The 20,071-nt window shown below is 37.8% G+C and overlaps 1 protein-coding gene across 7 annotated transcripts in view; it reads right to left on the bottom strand.

Annotated features, from left to right (window-relative positions):
• chb (CLIP-associating protein) overlaps window positions 1-20,071 on the bottom strand; it is a 56,340-nt gene that overhangs the window by 28,489 nt on the left and 7,780 nt on the right. For 6 of the 7 annotated variants that reach the window (XM_076131896.1, XM_076131901.1, XM_076131903.1 and 3 more), the window contains exons 2-15: window positions 14,946-15,136; window positions 12,037-12,228; window positions 9,743-9,843; window positions 8,060-8,236; window positions 7,289-7,413; window positions 6,617-6,730; window positions 6,086-6,199; window positions 4,974-5,072; window positions 4,337-4,524; window positions 3,714-3,836; window positions 3,223-3,342; window positions 2,631-2,758; window positions 1,733-1,861; window positions 1,157-1,293 (exon numbers count right to left, since the gene is read on the bottom strand). In XM_076131896.1, the coding sequence (XP_075988011.1) occupies window positions 1,157-1,293; window positions 1,733-1,861; window positions 2,631-2,758; window positions 3,223-3,342; window positions 3,714-3,836; window positions 4,337-4,524; window positions 4,974-5,072; window positions 6,086-6,199; window positions 6,617-6,730; window positions 7,289-7,413; window positions 8,060-8,236; window positions 9,743-9,843; window positions 12,037-12,228 (1,747 nt within the window). In that variant the 5' untranslated portion in view covers window positions 14,946-15,136. The remainder of the gene's footprint in view (window positions 1-1,156; window positions 1,294-1,732; window positions 1,862-2,630; window positions 2,759-3,222; window positions 3,343-3,713; window positions 3,837-4,336; window positions 4,525-4,973; window positions 5,073-6,085; window positions 6,200-6,616; window positions 6,731-7,288; window positions 7,414-8,059; window positions 8,237-9,742; window positions 9,844-12,036; window positions 12,229-14,945; window positions 15,137-20,071) is intronic. The other variant, XM_076131902.1, reaches the window with a different exon arrangement.

The following is a 20,071-nucleotide window of genomic DNA, read 5'->3' as shown; positions in this document are numbered from 1 at the left end:
ATATAATATTTTAGTATAATTATGAAAATTGGCACGGACTTAACTTGGATTACACTAACGATTTCAATAATGTACTTTTAGATAGGGATAGGATATCTAGATAGATCATTAATACCTTTAGGTACATATACGAACAGTAGTTTAACTAATTCATAATAATATGTTAAAAAGATATGTTATTAAAAATATTTAAATGATATAGCACTTCGATCTACTTTTATTTATGCTCCAAAATAATAAAGATACAATCTTTTTACTTTAGAAAGAAATCTCTTACCCCCGGTTTCAAGGTACATTTAGCGGTAGTTTATCTATTCAATAGCGTTTAAACTCATACAAAAAAACGCTATTGAATAGATAAACTACCACTAAATGTACTCAGAAACCGGGGGTTAATCTATTCGAGTGACTTTAAAAATACTTCCACCAAAAAAACTACATTTTATCATAAAAAAATAAAATATCACGAATATTTATAGTTACTAGTAAATAAATGCTAATTTGTTAATTACTATCAGGCTATTGGAATGTGAAATTTGATGTTATTTTAAACCTTATTTGTTTCCGACGTTTCGATTGAATTACATCGACCGTGGTGAACAAATAAGGTATCCTAACCTTTTTTTATTCGCGTTTAAGACCCGTTGCATTATAATATTATGTGTACAAGTCGCGAGAGTTTAAAAACGTCAAATTCGAACAGATATCGAATTGTAGTTTGACATTAGTTCGCGGCGCGTTACGATTTTGATTTTCGGCTCGATACTGTATATAAGTACGTATATACAGTAGTCTGCAGGTTCACTTTCAGCCTGAACCATGTGATATGAATAATTTTAAAAGGCAACGGGTCTTAATACGACTGAAAATTAAAGGTTAGGATACCTTATTTGTTTACCCGACGTTTCGATCGAATTACATCGACCGTGGTCACGGGCTGATTTAATTATCAATAGCGTTTAAGACCCGTTGCCTTATAATATTATGCGTACAATTCGCGAGTGTTTAAAAACGTCAAATTCGTAAAGTTCGAACTGATATCGAATCGTAGTTTGACATCAGTTCGCGGCGCGTTACGATTTTGATTTTCGACTCTATACTGTCCAACTTGAACCATGTGATATGCAGCCTTAAAATATAACATAATGACATTTACCTGTGCCAACATGGTGCAGACTGTCCACGGAGCCGATGTTGCGCTCTCTCTCGATCTGTTTCTGTGCAGCCGCGTCGAGGCGCGCGAACAATTGCTCCGCGTCCGCCGGGAACTGGCGCTTGTAGGCCCAGTAGGCTCTGCGGAAGAGAGTACAAGTTTTAAATGATAATACTTAAAAGAGTGGAATAAACATGAAAAATTATATCGGCTAGCAGCCATTAGCGCTTTGACTAACTCGGGGCTCGTACCCGAGTCGTCGTTAATACTATTATTTACAATATTTTGTATTTATGTGAGTATACGTTAGCAGTTAGCACCAATGACTTCTTGCAGTTATGTGTGTATTAAAAATAATTATCACTTGTTCTGACGGTGAAGGAAAACATCGTGATGAAACCTTGCATGAATAAAATTTGTGTAATACATTTATTGAGGGTATGCAGTAGTATGCACAGTGTCCAACTCACACTTGGCCAGCGTGATGGACTCAAGGCCTAACCCCTCCTTAATTTTGGGAGGAGACTCTTGCCCAGCAGTGGGACGGTAATGGGTTAATAATGAAAAAGATGTGTGTACCTTCGTCCATAGTTCCTGGCGGTACTGTCAGCGTCGACGCAGGCTCGTCGGATGGCGTCGCGGACCGCCTGCTGCTGCTTCTCGATGGTGGGGGCTGCCCACTTGTCCAGCATCAGGACTAGCACTTCACTGTGGAACAAATTATTTTTATTTAATAACTATTATTCGGTTTTGCGTAAATTTGGAGAGATTAGATTTAAGCCTCACGCTATTATGGGCGTAGATGTACAGCAAAAACAATGCACAACTCAGTGTTTCTGTGCTGCATTCTTTCATATTGTTAACATAAGACGTATAATAGAATACGGGAATTAACGCGAACACGCATTTTACCTTAAAATGCCTCACGCTTCGACGCAGCTCAGCCTGCGACCAAGGCGAGTGCAACCGTATTCTATTAAACATTAAATATGCAACGGGAGAGTTTAAAAGTTATGAATATAAGACGTATCTCTAATTCCCACACAGAGAATGAAACAAAAAGCCGACACACGGTTGCTCGCCTGCGAGCCCAGAGAGCCGTGGCCGAGCATAACATTGTACTATACCCGGGCGAAGACGGGCCAGGCCGCTATCTACATAATAATTATAGTTATACTGTCCCACTGGTTTAAGGGAGTAAAGGAGCAGAGAGTGTACCAGTACCAGTGTATTGTGGATGGTTGGATGGTTTTAATGGAACTGGCCGCCGTAGTCGAAATCGGCCAGGGCTCAGGAGGACATTATATGTTAGTATTCAAATTGTTATTTTAGTTTCTAAATTTACATTTATTTTTGTTTCCTTTTATATAATTGCACGGCAGATGGCTGAATGTAGCTGAACTATATGTATTTATATTGTAACAACTATTTACAAACCTACTTTCGCAATACATTAATTATTTGATTTAGTAGGTACCTGAGCGTAGAGCGTATCTCCTTGGACTTGTTGGAGGTGAGGTTGGTGACGACGACGGGCACGAGGCGCGGCGAGTGCACGTACAGCACGATGTAGCGCACGCACACCGTGCCCGCGGACGACACCACCTGCAAACATACAAACAAACATGAGTTTTATATAACACGGTTGCAGGTACATTGATGCTGTGCCAGGAGACTAGTATAAATATATTATAAAGAAATAATAAGTAATTAAATCGTGATTTGAAACAATTTTGATAATTCCATATAGGAACTAAATCTATAGATTCCGTGCGTTTTGGTGCTGAAATACATATATGGGATAATATATTTATGGGAAATTTTATAAAAGCACCACGCACAAAAAACCATTCTAATGCTGATAAATCAATAAAAATCACTCATGAAATTTTATTAATAACTATCATTTTATTTACATAGATATTTTAAGAAGCAGAAGCTAAAATCAAATTATGATTAACCGTTCTTCATGCATTATTATACTATTCATTGGTTTACCAACGATGGACGAATCGATCTTAACTAAAAAGAAAAAAAAAATGTGCAGAAAATTTCATTGACTTGCTTACCTTAGCAGCATTTTGTATGAGATTGATAAGTTCTTGCAGTATGTACAGACTGAACTGCTCCAGTTTAGTCTTCAGCACTTTCGCCATGTGAGCTATTGTGATACACGCTTCACGGACCACCTGCGAAATGAGAATATTATTTTGTTATTAGACTTAATTGCGTTACTATTTCCCTTATTTTTGGGTAAAGTTTAAATTATATGGGTAGTTTAAATTAAAACTTTTACGCTTTGCAAGCTTAATAGGTAAATATTTATGAATATAATTTTATATCCACTTTGACATCAGAAACAATATTTCTACAGTACATCTATACTAATATTATAAAATTGTAGATCTTGTTTGTTTAAGGGCGCTCTCGGAATACTGGTGCGAATTGAAAAATTATTCTACTGTTGGATAGCCTGTTTATTGAGGGAGGCTATAGGCTATATAACATAACGCTACAAACATTAGGAGCGGAGTAGTAAAATATAATATTGTGTACATACCTGACTCCTCAAGTCCTTGATAACGACTAAGAACGGTACAGACAAATCCTTGAGATGTGCGTAGAACTCAGTCGGGTACTGCTGGTGAGCGTTCGCCGTTAGTAGCGATCGTATCTTCTTTAACTGTGGACAAAAACATCCAGATATTAGACCATTGTTAAGAACTTCTCTTATGAACTATCTTATCTTAGGGGTGCGGGTGCCAGTTAATGCCTGGCTGACAGTTAGACCATTCCTGATGCTTGTCACCCCCTCCTTTGCTACTCTAGACGTTGGGGGGCATAGGAAAACTGTTAAGTTTTGCTATGCAGCCTGTAGTCTTCTGGTTTACGGTAACTGCATCCTAGAAGATCTATTCTTTTAAGTCTTAAGAACTAACAATTTTGGCATGTTTAAGAGTTAATGAATGTAGAATTGAGTTCATTCATTAACCATCTTCAATATCTGATAGGCTATCAAGATATTACGTATGGCCAATTTATCAGCGCTCTGAGAATTTAGAAAGGAGAGGCCTTTGCCCAGCAGAACCTAGAGAAGCTAGATCTTCTCGCACAGGTCGTTGACCTGCGCCGGGGCGGTGGCCAGGCACTCCCCCTCCCTCCTCCCCCTACACCCCCACTCACCGCGTCCACCCGCTTCTCCCAGTCCTGCGTGCGGTCCCCCAGCAGCGCGGCGGCGTGGCGGCACAGGTCGTCGAGACCGCGCGCGCCGTACACCGCGGCGGGCGCCGTGGACAGGAAGGCCGCCTCGAAGGCCTCGCTCGACACCGCGCCCGCCTCGCCCGTCGCCGAGCTGGCCATGCCGCTCGATACTATAAGAATATGATCACGTTACTACTACCACTGGCACTACAAATACTGAGCTCAACATGCAACCGTGGCCATCGTAACCAGCCCCGCATCAACATAATAAAAATACTAAATTAATCGCTTTAATCCACACAATTACTGATCGTCATCTTCTTCTTATGAAGAAGAAAACGACTGATCGAAATAGAAAACATAAAGTAGCATAAAATGGTATTAAACACTCAAGGTAGATCTTAGATCTTAAGTTTGCTACCCGAAATTAATTATAAGCACAATACAAGAAAATACTTATCGAATACATAAAAATCGAAATATACGCAAAACGTTTTTTCTGAACTAAAAAAATTAGAAAACAGGTAAATATACGAGACGTAATCAAAACTCGGATGATATAGAAGTAATGCTTATGAAAAATGAAAATTGTTAAAAGAAAATTAGTAGTTAAACTTACCACTCCCGGCACTAGTGAGCTTCGCTGGTGGCGGCGGTTTCCGACTAGCCGATGGTAGGCTATAAAGACCGGCTACCGTTCTCTTTGGCGGGTCACATGCTGTTTATAGCCAAATTTCGACCGGTATCAATCGATTTTCGGACCACGTCACCCAATTTTTTACCGCAATTGACCAATTTTTGTCGGATTCAGCAGATTTTCAGTCGGTGTCATAATGTTTTCGGTCGGTGTGAACCGATTTTCGAACGTAGTCAACCGATTTTTGGTTGGGGAGAACCGATTTTTGGTAGATTTTGGTCATTTTTCAGCCAAGTTTTTAGTCCATTGTGATGTAGTCATCCCATCGTGTTGGTTATTGGTGATATAAAGAGTATTGTGAATGGTTATTCAGTGGTTATGTCGCCCAGTTGGTGATTGGTTAACGGTGATCGCCGAGAAAAGGAGAGAAATATTATGTTAGTTCATGATTCATGTTTCGTGTATCAAAGTTAGAAATCATGAAAATTATGATTATTTTAGAGAATAATGATCACTGTATAGAGTTAAGTTTGTTTAGAGCTACTCGTGATCTGACCTATACCTAAAAAGAATATGAAACTTACGCTATTTTAAGACAGGACCTATTTTAATGAATTTAAATAGACTTTAAAGCTATGTCAGCAATTACAGATAGCTTAATTAATGTGGCTTTGGTTGGAGCCTTTGCAAAGATGTTATTTACTAGATGTTAGGTGCTTAATAAGATGTTGACAGTACGCACCTGGCCCTATGCTGCCCCTAGACCCGCTTCAATGTTACTCAATAAGTTTTCACAATCTTATTGTGCAATAAATTAAATTTCACCTTGAATCTAAACTTCCAGAAATATAATAAGAATATTGTAGTATAATAACAATATTAATCTTAAATAAAGAGGCTTTTTTATTCTGCAATACGTTATATTGTGTTTTATTACTAATTATCTAGGGGCACCCCTTACACCTAAAGTCTACATTAATCTTCCCAAGGACTTTCCCTTCAAGAATATGAGCCAAATGCACGACTATTTTATCACAGCTTTTTCATAAGGCTTGTGATTAAACAGTACCTTAAATACAGATATTGTTACTGACCTGGTGTGGAAGCTCCTGAGCTGTCTCCGTCTCTAGTCCTGGCTGAAGTGGGGATGGTCATCGTACGCTTCACCGTGCGAGACACGAAGTCGGGCTCGTCTGTAGGTTGTGTCGCTACAACAACAAATCATAATATTAGAATGACTACCTAAACCTGATGATCATGAATAGCTCCTTTTATTAAGCTTAGCTTAGCCTTTGTTCCAAACTATGTTGGAGTCGGCTTCCAGTCTCACCGGATGCAGCTGAATACCAGTGTTTTACATGGAGCGACTGCCTATCTGACCTCCACTACACAGTTACCTGGGTTATAACACGATACCCTTCGGGTAAGACTGGTTGTCAGACTTTCGAGCTTCTGACAACTGTTAACGACTGTCAAGGATCTTCGAAAATGACAGCCACAACTTAACGTGCCTTCCGAAGCACGGAGAAACTTGATATGTTTAAGATGGTCATCCGTCCACAGAACAACCTCGGCAAGCGTGACCTAGCCTCAGAGATCGATCGATATTTAATGATTCCACTCACCAGTAGGCAGTAATAGTCCAGAATCTCTGGCCTCGTCGAACTTCTGCTCCAACAAGGCCAGCTTCTGTGCTGGCAGTAACTCTTTCTTCTTCAAGTCTTGTCTGAATCTTTCACCTGAGGACAAAAAAAGATCACATAAAAATCTATGACAAATGGTACAGCTGGGTTGCTTTGATGAACTGCCAAGGACCCTAACAACCTAAGGACCTTGAATCAATCTTGGATACTACCACAGCTCCTGAGATTCTACCAAAATCCACCCCGATATTTCGAAACCGTCGGTTAACGTCAACATAAAGTAGTATATTCTAGTCCAGCAAATTTAATGTGAAAAATCCATTTACCATAGTGTGTATCGACAGCTGAGGAATTTCAATGAACTGCCTTGATTTCTCGACCATCCAAGATCATAAATCAAACCAAAACACTACCACAGACCCCAGGGTTCTGCTACAATTGCAACCAACTTACCAAAGTATCTGAACATGTCGACAAGCAGTTTTAACGACACATACCGTATAGCACTTTATAACCACCCTTCAACTTAGCGAGATTCAATAGCCTGGCAGTTTTGAAAAACTGCCCAGAACTCTTGATCTTCGAAGACCCTAAATCATCCATGAACACTAGCACAGACCCTTGGGTTCTGCCACAATCCCACTTTGAACTCACCAACGTGTCTATATACGTCGACGAGCAGTTGCATGGCCGCGTCCCGCACAGCACTACTGGGGTCGCCCACCAGCGCCGCGAGGTTTGGCACCGCTGCTCTCAGTTGAAGCTCGGTTGCGCCGTGACTGCGGAACAACAAAATATTATGAGCTTTATAACTAAATTGTAGGTAAATGGAGTAATTAAACCTGCTAGAACTTGGAAGTTGGTTACAGTCAGTTTTTCATTGTAGTAAGGACAAAAAAAGTCGAACAAGATAATTTTAGATTTTCAGTTTTCTGTCATGATTTTTTCTAATGGGTCAATGAGCTTCCGAAAGTATATACTGTCAACCTTCGTTTCAGCTATGACTAGAGTGTACTTCAGATTTGATACTCCAAAAGATGGTAGCCTTCCCGCTGGTAGCCGCTACCTTCGGTAACGCAGAATTTAGGCTGATAATTTCTTTCACCAGAATGGTACAAGCCCACTATGAATTGGTCTTTTTACAAATATAGAAACAACGGACACAAAGTACAACCAGACCTTAAAACAACTATTTCTGGATCGCACAAATATTTGTTTCGTGTGGGAATCGAACCCAGGACCTCTCGACGCACTGGTAGTGGCGAGGTGAGCACCTTAACTACTACGCCGTCTTTCTACAGAAAGAAAATCTGATATACAGCACTTCATTCAACTCCTACGCAGTTGACCTAATATCGGTCTGTCACTTGGTGTTTTAAAACGTGTACGTACACGTTCGTGCACGTATACGCCGGTGCAACTTACTTGTCCAGCAAGGCCTGTATGCAGCGCAGCGTCTCCTCGCGGGCGTGCGGCGCCTTGTGGTTGAGCGCGGGCGTGAGGCGCGCCAGCAGCGCGCGCGCGCCGGCCGCGCGGCTCGACGCCAGCGACACCACGCATGTGCGCGCCGTGTGCCGGACCGCTTCCTTCGTGTCCGCTAGTCTGTACACAACATTGAAATATTAGTAAAGACTAAACGTGTAATTCCTCTCGATTTGGGGGGCTATCATGTGTCTCAGTTGACATCTATTTGTAAGCAACTATGCTGAACATTGTTTTTGCCCTTTTTTGCGGGGGGGAATAAATCCCTACGGATACCCGGTTTTCATGGAGGGAAATCTTGGGTGATTCCACTTAAACGCTACCCCGGTAGCCGAACATCTGATGTGTGGGTAGAAAGACCCTGAGTCTTAAAAAACAATGCACTGGTAACAGTGCATTGTTTTTTGCCCTTAGATTATAGTGATTTTATCGGGTCACGTCAAAGCATCAATGTACTCAATAGTGATTATCAATTTGACGTATACTAGTTGTCAATTGAGATACGTGATACGCCCCGATGGGACCTCGTAAGATCCGTGCTTAGTTCACTAAGAAAATGTTAGTTAAAAACTATTCTACTAGCGTAATCATTTAGACTTCTTGTTTCTCAAATACGATAACTTCTAAACATTTCCGGTAAAATCAAAAAATTCAACACCTCGGTTTAAGAATTGTCTTATATAATCATCGTTAGATAGTTACGATCTTTAACCAGCGTTCAATCGGTACTATTTAGCTTGACATGATCTATACTAATGTTATAAAGCTGAAGAGTTTGTTTGTTTGTTTGTTTGTCTGAACGCGCTAATCTCAGGAACTACTGGTCCGATTTTAAAAATTCTTTCAGTGTTAGATAGCTCATTTATCGAGGAGGGCTATAGGCATATATGTCATCACGCTACGACTAATAGGAGCAGAGTACAAGTAATAAATGTTACAAAAACGGGGAAAATTTTGACCCATTCTCTCTTATGTGACGCAAGCGAAGTTGCGCGGGTCAGCTAGTCTAAACGATAAAATATTATTTTAACAATATTAACAAGGGCAGAGGCCTACAGCAAAAGAATTCAAGACATCCACTACATCTCCAAGTACATATAATAACATAAAGTTTATCATCCCATTGTTTAAAATACTAAGCTCGTCGCGTCTCGCTCGGGCGCGCGTAATAGTTCATTGTTAATATTTCCTGTACGAGACGTACGACATTATTTGTGTTTCTGTCACGGTCCGATTGTCATGGACGTCTTGTCATAGTTCTTGGTTTTTGAATAAGATTATGTGCGTGTGGATGCTGAGTGTCAGACACTGGTACAGACACACACTGCTACATGCATTCAAAATGATAGACGAGTGGTATAAGCTGTCATCTCCCATACAAGTGATCGACGGTTTGAACTCAAGGCAACAAACTTATGACTTTTTGAAGTCATCACTTGCTCTAACGGTTAAGGAAAACATGGTGATGAAACTTTACATAATTTTTAAGCCTAAAAGTAGTTTAACTTATTTATTGAGTACATGCTGAGTCCCCAACCTGCACTTGTCCAGCTGACTTGGTTTCTCTCTCGTTCGGGAGGAGACTTTTGCCCAGATTCATGGTTAAAAAAAAAAGGTTAAACATACCTGTCTATAATATGCGGCAGTACAGTGGGCACGTAGGGTGAGAACTCACTGCCCATGCGCTCCGCTACCGCCGTCAACACCTCCAGTGCATTCTGTGCTACCTGTACACAACAAATATTTAATTTAACATTAAATAAAACATTCAACATTACTTTAAAGATGTCTTAAGAGCTGCTGACTTGCGTAATTCATGGCTTAATTCGATTATATTACTGTGATTTTTTCGATAGTGTTACAATTATGTTACAAAATTAGTGATAGAATCTGCCCTTAATCCCCTTTCGCGTAATAAATATAAAGCACACATCTCTGGTCGATTAAATATTGTATGTATGAGAAAAAGTTGAAGATTATTTAATGAAGAAAATCATCTTCCTAAAATCTTGCGTGCCTGGTCTACATACAAGTCTTATAGAGATAAGTTTGAATCTTGGTCCTGACGAACAATCAATTATTTTCAAAATTAAAGGTTATACCAGACGTTTCGATCGAATTGCATCGACCGTGGTAAAATGCTGACTAATGTGGCCCCCAACTTTTAACCACGGCGAGTGCAACCTGCGCCGAAACGTTAGGCATTTTAAGGTAAAATGCATGCTCGCGTTAATTTCCGTATTCTATTATACATTAAACATGCAACGCGAGAGTTTAAAAGCTACGACTTCAACATAGTTTGACTAAGGCTAAGCTGATATATATCAGTAAATTAAGTCTATAATAATTACCTGTAATTTCTCTAATTCTCTGACTAATAAACACCAAAACTATCGGAAACCGTCACAAAACGTATAATATCACTTATAATATAAACCGGTATAGTTCTCGCGGTGTATCGCGGCTCACTGACGCACCGTATGATACGTGCACCTATTCTGTATTGCAGCTCACACCCTGACTGTTAATACCCTGACTAGTGACTATAGCTGATGATACAATTTAATTAGTGATTGGGCATTCAAACGACTGAACATTATTTTAGTTTTGCTTGATCTAAGTCTTGTCAGTTAAATCTAGGACCAAGCTAGCAAGGTTGTTCCAGAAATGAAGTTATCTTATGTTAGAAAAATGTGTTCGCAATTATAAAAAAAGGTGATATTGAAAGTGAAAATAATCGTGTAATTTCTCTAAATATCATTCATTTCAATAACGCATTTTTATAGACATGTTCATTTCTAGCAATCACCTCTAATACTTGAACAACTAAGCTACAGTTAATTCCTTTTAACGATACTACCGATTGGTTAAAGTTAACAAAAAAATTACACCTTTTAACTTCAACATTATTTCGAAATTAGTTTGTATGACTATAGGTAGTATTAAACACATTTAAAAAATCTATGGATTGGTTTAATTACTTCTGAATATCTATCAAATAGCTTATTTTGGAGAGCTTTTGACAGTAATTTCAAATAGATTACTCATATTAATAAGCTGTGAAACTGACCCTTACTTTTTTCTAATATTTGCCAACTACACCCACAACAGTTAAACCAAACTACAGCAACCAGAATAAGCTCCCACTAGGCAATGATGCGTGCACAGTGGAGCGGTACCGCAGCAATCAGACTGTGCATGATGTATGTCCACGGCTTGTTTCTTACCGTCTCACGTGTGGGTCAAGGTAGAGGACTTTTTGCGAGTTTATGATAAAGGTGTAGGCTGAGGTGTATTTAATTATATATCGGAAGAATATTTACTAATCGGTTGTCAATGTTACCGAAAGTTGAGGAGATTTTTATTTTTGATACGCTGAATATTTTTTTTATAACTTTACGTCATTTAAGCAATAAGGTAAGTAGTAGGTAGTCGTGTGTAGATTAGCACTTACCTCCGGTTTTTGAGGTACATTTAGCGGTAGTTTATCTATTCAACAGCGTCTAAACACTTATAAAAAAAACGCTATTCAATATATCATCATCATCATCATTGGCCTGAATACATCTATTGCAGATGATTAAGGTGGCGTCAGGTAGAATTAGTGCACTTTCGTTCGTGGCTGAAAAGGCCTATGCCTTATAGGCCTTTTCAATATATAAACTAACGCTAAATATACCTCAGAAACCGGGGGTTAACCACTAACCAACCAACACCAACATTTATTAGGAAATATCATACGCCACTAAAAAATGCCAAATTAATTAATTGGTAATGAAATCTGTCAACGATCTACAGTGCTACACCACGCCACCGTTCAAACCGCAACACAGTCACTATCCACAATTTCCCACAAACAGTTTGCCACAAATAATTTGCTGCAAATAATTTGCCGCAAATAGTTTGCCGTATCATCCTACCTTAAAATTCCCGCCATTAAGCCAGCCGACGAGCGAGTCGAGCAGCTGCGCGGCCTTGTCGTGCGTGAGCTCCGGCTCGCGGCGCACGAGCGCGACGAGCTGGTCGCCGAGCTGCTGCCGCAGGCGCAGGTCCGGCCGCGTCAGCAGCGGGAGCGCCGCCTCTAGGCTCGCGGGCTGGGGATAGTGCGCCATCTGAGGAGGACATTAAATTATATATTAGAACCCTATTAAAAATATCCATTATAAAACCATAAATTCGAAATCGTACACTTTCCTAGCTTAACCTTTCAAAACTTCAATTTAGGACATAGATAAAATGAATGAATCTTTTTTATATATTCTTTTTTAAATAAGTAATCACCACTAAACCGATTTTGAATAAAAGGTGATAGATGAAATTAATGAATCTTTTTATATTTTTTATGTAATAATAATCTTTTTTAAATAAGTAATCCTCAAATCCTACACAGTTGAACAGCAAAGAAAGATATATTGATGTGCGAGTAGAGACCTGCGGTCAGCTAGTTGTTGATAATACTTTCACTGTTTTCAAATAGGTACATTTAGCAAAATGATTTCAAAACAAGTTTAAACAAGTCTACTTTCTTTGCGAAGGGTGTAAGCCAGACATGAAGAACGTAATGGGAGAACATAATCTTTTTAAGAGTCCCGTCTGCGCCTCTTTCTTTCTTTTGTTTAGTATCATGAGACTTTCTTACATTTAAACCATAAACGACGTCCCTTCTGTCTGCACCCTGTACTCGGCTTACGACTGTAGTATAATCCTGTGCGTAAAACCGTATCGGTGGTAACACTATAAGTAACTTTTTTAAAGTTTTTTTTACAACTCCCGCACTAAGAATTGCTCTTGTGTCGCGGGGATTTTTACAAACATACAAACAACGGAAACAAAGCACAACCAGACCCGAAACAATTAATTGTGGATCGCACAAATAATTGCTGACCTCCCGACGCAGTAGTGTTGGCGTGGTGACCTAAACCACTGCGCCACGGAGGTAGTCAAACTAAAAAAACAAAACTAAAGTCTTCTTATCATAGAAAGATATTGTTAACTTAGCAGTTTTATCCCCGGTTTCTGAGGTAAATTTAGCGGTAGTTTAACTTTTCAATAACTCATATAATAAAACGCTATTGAATAGATAACACAAGTCGACAAAAAAAAAATTTTTTTTTGAGCCTGTGTTTTAGTGAATATTTTCTGATTATATTAATCAAAAAGAAAACAGGAATAACATTAATAATAAATTAAGTTTGCTTTTGTACTATATATAACGAAAACTAAATATATGGGGTTTTGGCAGATTTTTTGAAGAGCCGTTGCATTTATGACGCAAAACCAGGGGTGAAGGGTATGGGGGTGTGAAACGGGTGGTAGCAGAGTGTCATGGCAGTATGCGCGTGCGCGTTCTTAAGGAATAACACATTTTTTTGCGGCACAAGGTCTAAAAATGGCATCGAAAAAGTGTAAAAACGACGTGGACTCTTTTTGCTACATTTGTGATGAATTTATTAAAGTGAGAGCCAATAAAATTTGTTTATCATCAAATAAGACATTTTGTGAAGCATATGAAGCGTACTTTAACATGTCAATACGAAGTCAGGATAAAATATGGGCACCTCACTTCTTGTGTAATAACTGCAAAAACACTTTAGAAGGTAAGAAAATACATCTTATATTAAATGAACATTTATATGCCTATATACATATTTTTTGAAATATACATTAAATGTGTACATTGTTAATAAATGCTATTGATATTTTTTTCAGTCTGGTACTGCGGAGAGAAAAAAAGATGAAGTTTGCAGTACCACGAATATGGAGAGCCTACTGATCACATCAAGTTCCTATTTTCACACAAGAAAAACCAAAAGTATTTATTTCTAAAAAAAAAATATTTATCCTTTTTTGTTTTTTGTGTTTCTTTATGCCTTATTCTATCATTTAAATTAATAAAAATATACAAATTATAACTTTTTTACTCTTATATATTTATAATCGAAAGTGAAAAAAGAGCTTTTCCATTCAAATTTAAAATTCGTTCTAAAAGCTACAAAAGCAAACTTTACTAGATAAAAATATTATTTCTTTCTTTAGTTAGGCATATGTAATCAAAATCAAAGGTACAGAACCCAGACTCAAAATTCGTGTTGACCAATGTAATCTACCGCTAGATGTAAACAGAAACCGGGGGTTAGGAAACCATTTTATTTACCAAATTATGAAGCACAATATTCAATCATTTGATCAGGCTATGTAATTTTAGTATCGATGAATTATACATACTATCTAGGTCTCTTTAACGCCCTTATAATTGTTGACCTGTAATTTACTTTCTACCAAAGGTAAGCCCTACAAAGTAATTTTACAACATTGTAATAACATACAAATAGACCAAAACAAGAACATATTTAGACTACACAATTAAGAGCTATCATTGTTACTAATTATAACGTTAATTAATGTTGATTCAAATATCATTGTAGTGGGCACGTGCGCACAACTGGCAAATGTCAATTGAATCGTTCTCAGTTCGATGTCGGGACTATAAAAATATTTTTGTGACGTAGAAGAGACGTACAGTTGAAAAAGTATAACATGTTTTTCAAATGGATAGCAAAATGTTTGCAGCTTAACGTAAGTCACAAACAGTTTACTGTGTATTCATTTCGTACAAAGTACTTCACGCTTACTGACATTACATAAAATAAACACATAGTTTTCTGCAAACAGTTAACAGCACACCATTTGCAGTATTAAATTATCAAAATTCTGCATTTAGCGTAAAATTTGCCACAAATTTTATGCAGCAAACTTTTTGCCACAAATAATTTGCCGCAAACAGTTTGCCTTATTTTAATTAAAGTACTTAATTAAATTATGTACTCACCCTTCCCACGAGACGTTCCTCACTTGTCGGCGCGAACCGTGTTTGTCACTAATGTTCTATACATACACATCGCAATCGGCGATCCACTGTGACACTACGTCTATATAGATATTATAAATGTTTATAACACTGCACTATTACTCGAACACAGGTTGTAACAGGCACTATCACGTGATTCTATCACTGGTCATCTGGAATAAACGATAAGAAATTACATAAATACGGACAATTAAGGTCCCCACTGTCGTGACGTCAGATAATCGTGTAGTTTTAAGTGTAATGGCTTATATGTTTAAATGGAAGTTTTCACATGTAGAACGACACGACTTACTGTCGTCTACGACATTTTTTGCAGTGACGACAGATTATCGTGACAGTGGGGACGGCTAGATACGACAGTCATTAAACGATAACATTTTTTGACGACAAACAATCGTTATAATGGGAACAGCTTTAGACGACAGTCGTCCAGCGATAAATTAATCGATACGACATAGTGGGAACGCGCCCTAATGTTCAAGTATTCATCATCATTTACAACTTATTCATCACTGAAGCAAAAATCTCCTCCCATTCATTTCAGTTATCCTAATTCATGTCCTGAAGACTATCTATTTATCGTATGGTTAGTGGTCAACCTAGTGTCAAAGTTCTTCAAGCCGCCCGAAAGGCCTTCGACATGGCTTAACGACTGTTATCTTAATTGACAACAACCGGGACCGACTTTTTACGTGCCCTCCAAAGCACGGAGACGCTCAGTTCAAATACGACTATGCGGTCACCCATCTAAAGAATGACCGCGCCGACGGTTGCTTAACTTACAGATCGTTTACCGACCGGTGGGCACAACCGGCTGTGAGCGCCTCCTGAAGACTAATTCACTTTATCAACAATGTGCTAAATCTATCATTTTAAATATATAATCTCAACCCGCACTTGGCCAGCGTGGCGGACTCAAGCCTAACCCCTCCCCCTCGTTTGGGAGGAGACACTTGCCCTGAAGTGGGACAGATATGGGTTATTAAAAAAAAAAAAAAAAAAAAAAAATCCGAAATTACCAGCATATTAATAAGTTTAGCATTTAGGTAAGTAGTTTTTCGTTTAAACTCATACATCCATTCCTCCTTCAAACAAAACCAGCTCAAACATTTCTTCGCCCAAAGTTGTTTTTATGAATGATATTTCAACTACAAATCGAGAGTTGTTCAAGCCTGCTATTGCATACTTCTTCAGTTAGAAGCTTTAATCTTCCGTTCAACGATTTCTTCAATATTTAAGTTAGTAGTCGAAAATAAACACTTTCATTTGCCACAAGGAATACATTTTAAATTCCAAATAGGTTAGATAGTATTTCTTTTCAGCATTGATTGCTGACCGATTGGTGAGTGCAACGGGCAAAAAACGCCTTAAATATTAGTTCAGTATTTTGCCTACATTTCTATGTATTTTTATCGTAATCTGCCGAAAAAATAATGATAAACCATTCAATGTACCTACACAGATCTACCTAACTCAGATAGAAATAAAATAACTTTTCAATACAAGAACATTTTAAGAATCCAATACCTATCTCAGGTTAGTACTTTTAGGGCACCAGTAATCTTCAAATTGCACCTAACTGCCTAATTGTACAAAAACATTATGGCAATTATTAGTCTTCGTGTTTTAAATAGATTTATTTCTAAAGACAACCTACATTCTTAGTACGACAGTATGTCAAAAATCAAAACAAACAACATTTTCCTCGAAGTCCAAGGGTTTCTATAAAATATTGACACGACATGACATCACTTAATAAAACCTAAAGGTACCCAAACGTTCCACAAAGAACACGGATCTAAAACACCGGAATACGGAAGCTGAATTATTTATTATCTTGGAACACGTCCAAGTGTTACTTTATATGTGGGTCACTGAGAAAAATATGAGAAATACTCTAGCTTTGGGATAAATAAATCCTTCAGTTGAACCTTAATAAATATCAAGGAGCTCGTGGGCCGTGGCCAAGTAACAAGTACAACGGCCGCACGGACCGATCGTTAAGGTTAAGCTATACTAGCCGAGATTAGTCGGTGGATGGGTGTCTATATTATACATATCGAGTTACTCCGAGATTTGGAAGGTTTGTTAAATTTCGGAGTCGTTACCAGTAGTTAGAAGCTTGAAAGTCTGACAACCAGTCGTAGCAAAGAATATCGTGGTGGAACCCAGGTAACTAGGTTTTGCCAGGTAACCTTGCATACAATGCTTTAATAAGTTGTGAAACCACATATTAATATGAAATAAATCCTTAAGCTGAAACTAAATAAATATCAGGTATGTTTCTGAAGCGTCTACGGGTAGAAAGTATATCTCTTTCTACCGTTTAAGTATTTGGTCGAGGTAATAAGATACGAGGATCATTTTACTTAATTTGTGGGTGTTACTTACTAAGGTTTCCTAATATACTATACTATTATTTTGGCTTATTTAGCTGCGTATTGGGTCATGGTTAGGAAGGATTTACTAAGATATTTATATATGACTTTACGTGATTAAAAATGGTTTTTATACGTGAAGATGGGAAGGTAGAACAACCTAAGGTCATGGTGACTACACTAGAGAGCTATCATTATATTTGTAGTACTGAAATGGATAAATATTGGCACATCACCGTATATAGTGGAGTATTGAAAGACCATTAATTAACAGTAAAGGAAGTAGCAAAAAACAAAGCTACTTAGATAAATAATAAAAAATGCCTCATAGATTCAACCAAAAATCAATAGTTATTATTGGCATGTCAAAAGTATTACCCTTCTCGGTAAATAACTAACCAAGAACATAAAAAAGTAATTATCATCGGCTCGTATCGATAAAGCAAAGCTTTCGAGGCAGACAGTCGATCAGCATCAATCTTAATAAACTGTGCGTATTCAATAAGCTTCGGCTAGTAGATAAATAAAGGTGCAGACGGACGGTTTAAACGCTGCGGTTGAACGCACGCTATTTTTATTCTATAGCCCTTTTCTTAACTTGCTACCTGGCATATCTTCAGTAAAAAAAGCCTATAATAAAAAGTAATAAGTAAATAAGTAAAAATGATTTATATATCTCCACAAATTACTTAACATGCTTTTCAATTGTCGATTTTCGTAGTCCTTTTTTGTTACATTTGTAATTTGTGGGAGATCTGGAGTGTAAAAATAAACCGTGGCCTTTAGACCTACAGGCCTGTATTTAAAAGTTTCTACAGATCGCATAATGAATTACTACTACCCTGGTTGGCCTGTTAATTTATAAATTGCATCTAATAAGAGTCCGAAGAATAACGTGAAATGGATCCAAGAATGAAGAATAGGACACTATAACTACTTCCTTTTGAGTAGGCTCATGGCTTACGGTTTTTGATGACGTGAAAATATTTATTTCGAGTTACTAAAGTAAATATTTACCAGCAAAATAAGAATGTTTCAGCATTCGGGCGATGATTTATCCTACTTCAAAATGTTGCAACTAGATATATTTTATTTTATAAAGCTAAAAACAACTGAATTAGATTTAAAAGTATACAAATAATCACACGCCTACCTAAATAGCCTTAGTAAGTCTGCGTAAACAAAAACAGGGGAAGAAAATATCTTTAAATTTACTTCCGCAAACGCCATACAAAAACGCCAGTGTACAATACTATCTGAAAATAAACCACTCCGGTAACTAGGCGAGCGGTTATTTACGTGCTACATAAATAGATACGCTTTGATCTCTATTATTTTCAACTACTGCACGAGATGCGATCCCATATTGTTTGAAAGTGCTCTGTAAGACGAGTCGTGTATTGAAGAATGAGTTTTGGGTTACTTTTTGACATTTATTTTCGTAAAACGATGGTTTTATGTATGACAAGCTTTTGACCTGCATCTTAGACTATGTAAAGATTATCCAAGATAATAAAAAAGATTTGCATTTCTATTAGGTTAATAAAATGGATTTTCTAAGTAATATAGGTATCTTGTCTTAAATTCCCGAGGCCAAAAGGGGTGTGACAAGTTTGATAGTTGCGTGTCTATCCGTGGCACTGAAGGTTTTAAGAGGGTTTTTCTATTTAACTGCGGCATTCCTTTTTTATCCTTACTACACAGTGGCACAGTACCTCATGTTACTGGTTACTAAATATTGTTTGGTGTTCTTTAAAGGATTAGCATTTCCTTAAAATATCCTTAAGTACCAGAATTATAAAAGTGTGTACGTATTTGCTTACTTTTAAAGTTATTTACCTAACTAGGTATCTAGGTACTTAGGTAAATAAGTACAGTAAACCTGTTCATCTGTTTGTAACGTTTTAACGAGTAATAATAATTGAGACAAAATGTAATACGATGGTGGATTATATCCCGAGACAGGACATAGACTACTCACTTACTTCAAAAATACACCAAATACTCCTATACCACAAAAACCACTACACATCTACAATATCAATAACAAGGAATTGATCTCTACACGTCAATGTTAAGAATCAACGGTAGGCTAATAGGCATTTATGTCCTGACCACGACAAGTGACGTCACTCAAGGCTGTTTGTAAACATAGTCAGCTCTACGTCTGTTTCTCTTGAAGAAATAGGGGTCCTGAGACTTAGTACAGTGTTATTTAATGATAGATCCAGGATTTCGGCTTCAAATGTCTGGGAAGGCTTCCATTTTAAATAAATTCTTGCCCCTTGGTTTTTAGCGTGAATTTCTGCTAGCCGTTGGTTTTATCACCTATTTAACGCACTGTTGCACCGAAATTTACGGGAATCAAACTTGTTGTAATAAAATTTCGCCTATCCAGTAAAGCTAAATAGTGAGTAGGTACTACCATAGCGGCTTAAGAGAGACGAAACTTAGAGCTTTGTGTTAAACAATAGGTAATCCAATGGGTGGGACACAAACCCGACATTTTTTCTGTATTTCTTTCATCACTTGAAGACATCTATAAACTAAGCATCAGAGCTTTATCTAAACAGCTACAGACTCAATCTTGATGGTATATTTCAGTAGGATACCATATAACCCATGCAAGCAAAACAGAGCACCCTTTTTTTCGAATTACCCCTAAAGGCAAAGCTGCGGTCATAAACCAGTTCTGTTGTTTTTCTATAT

Source organism: Anticarsia gemmatalis, chromosome 27 (assembly GCF_050436995.1).
Source record: "Anticarsia gemmatalis isolate Benzon Research Colony breed Stoneville strain chromosome 27, ilAntGemm2 primary, whole genome shotgun sequence".
NCBI lineage: Eukaryota > Metazoa > Arthropoda > Insecta > Lepidoptera > Erebidae > Anticarsia > Anticarsia gemmatalis.
Note: the sequence above shows the minus strand (reverse complement) of the source record. Positions and strands in the feature narration are given on the sequence as shown.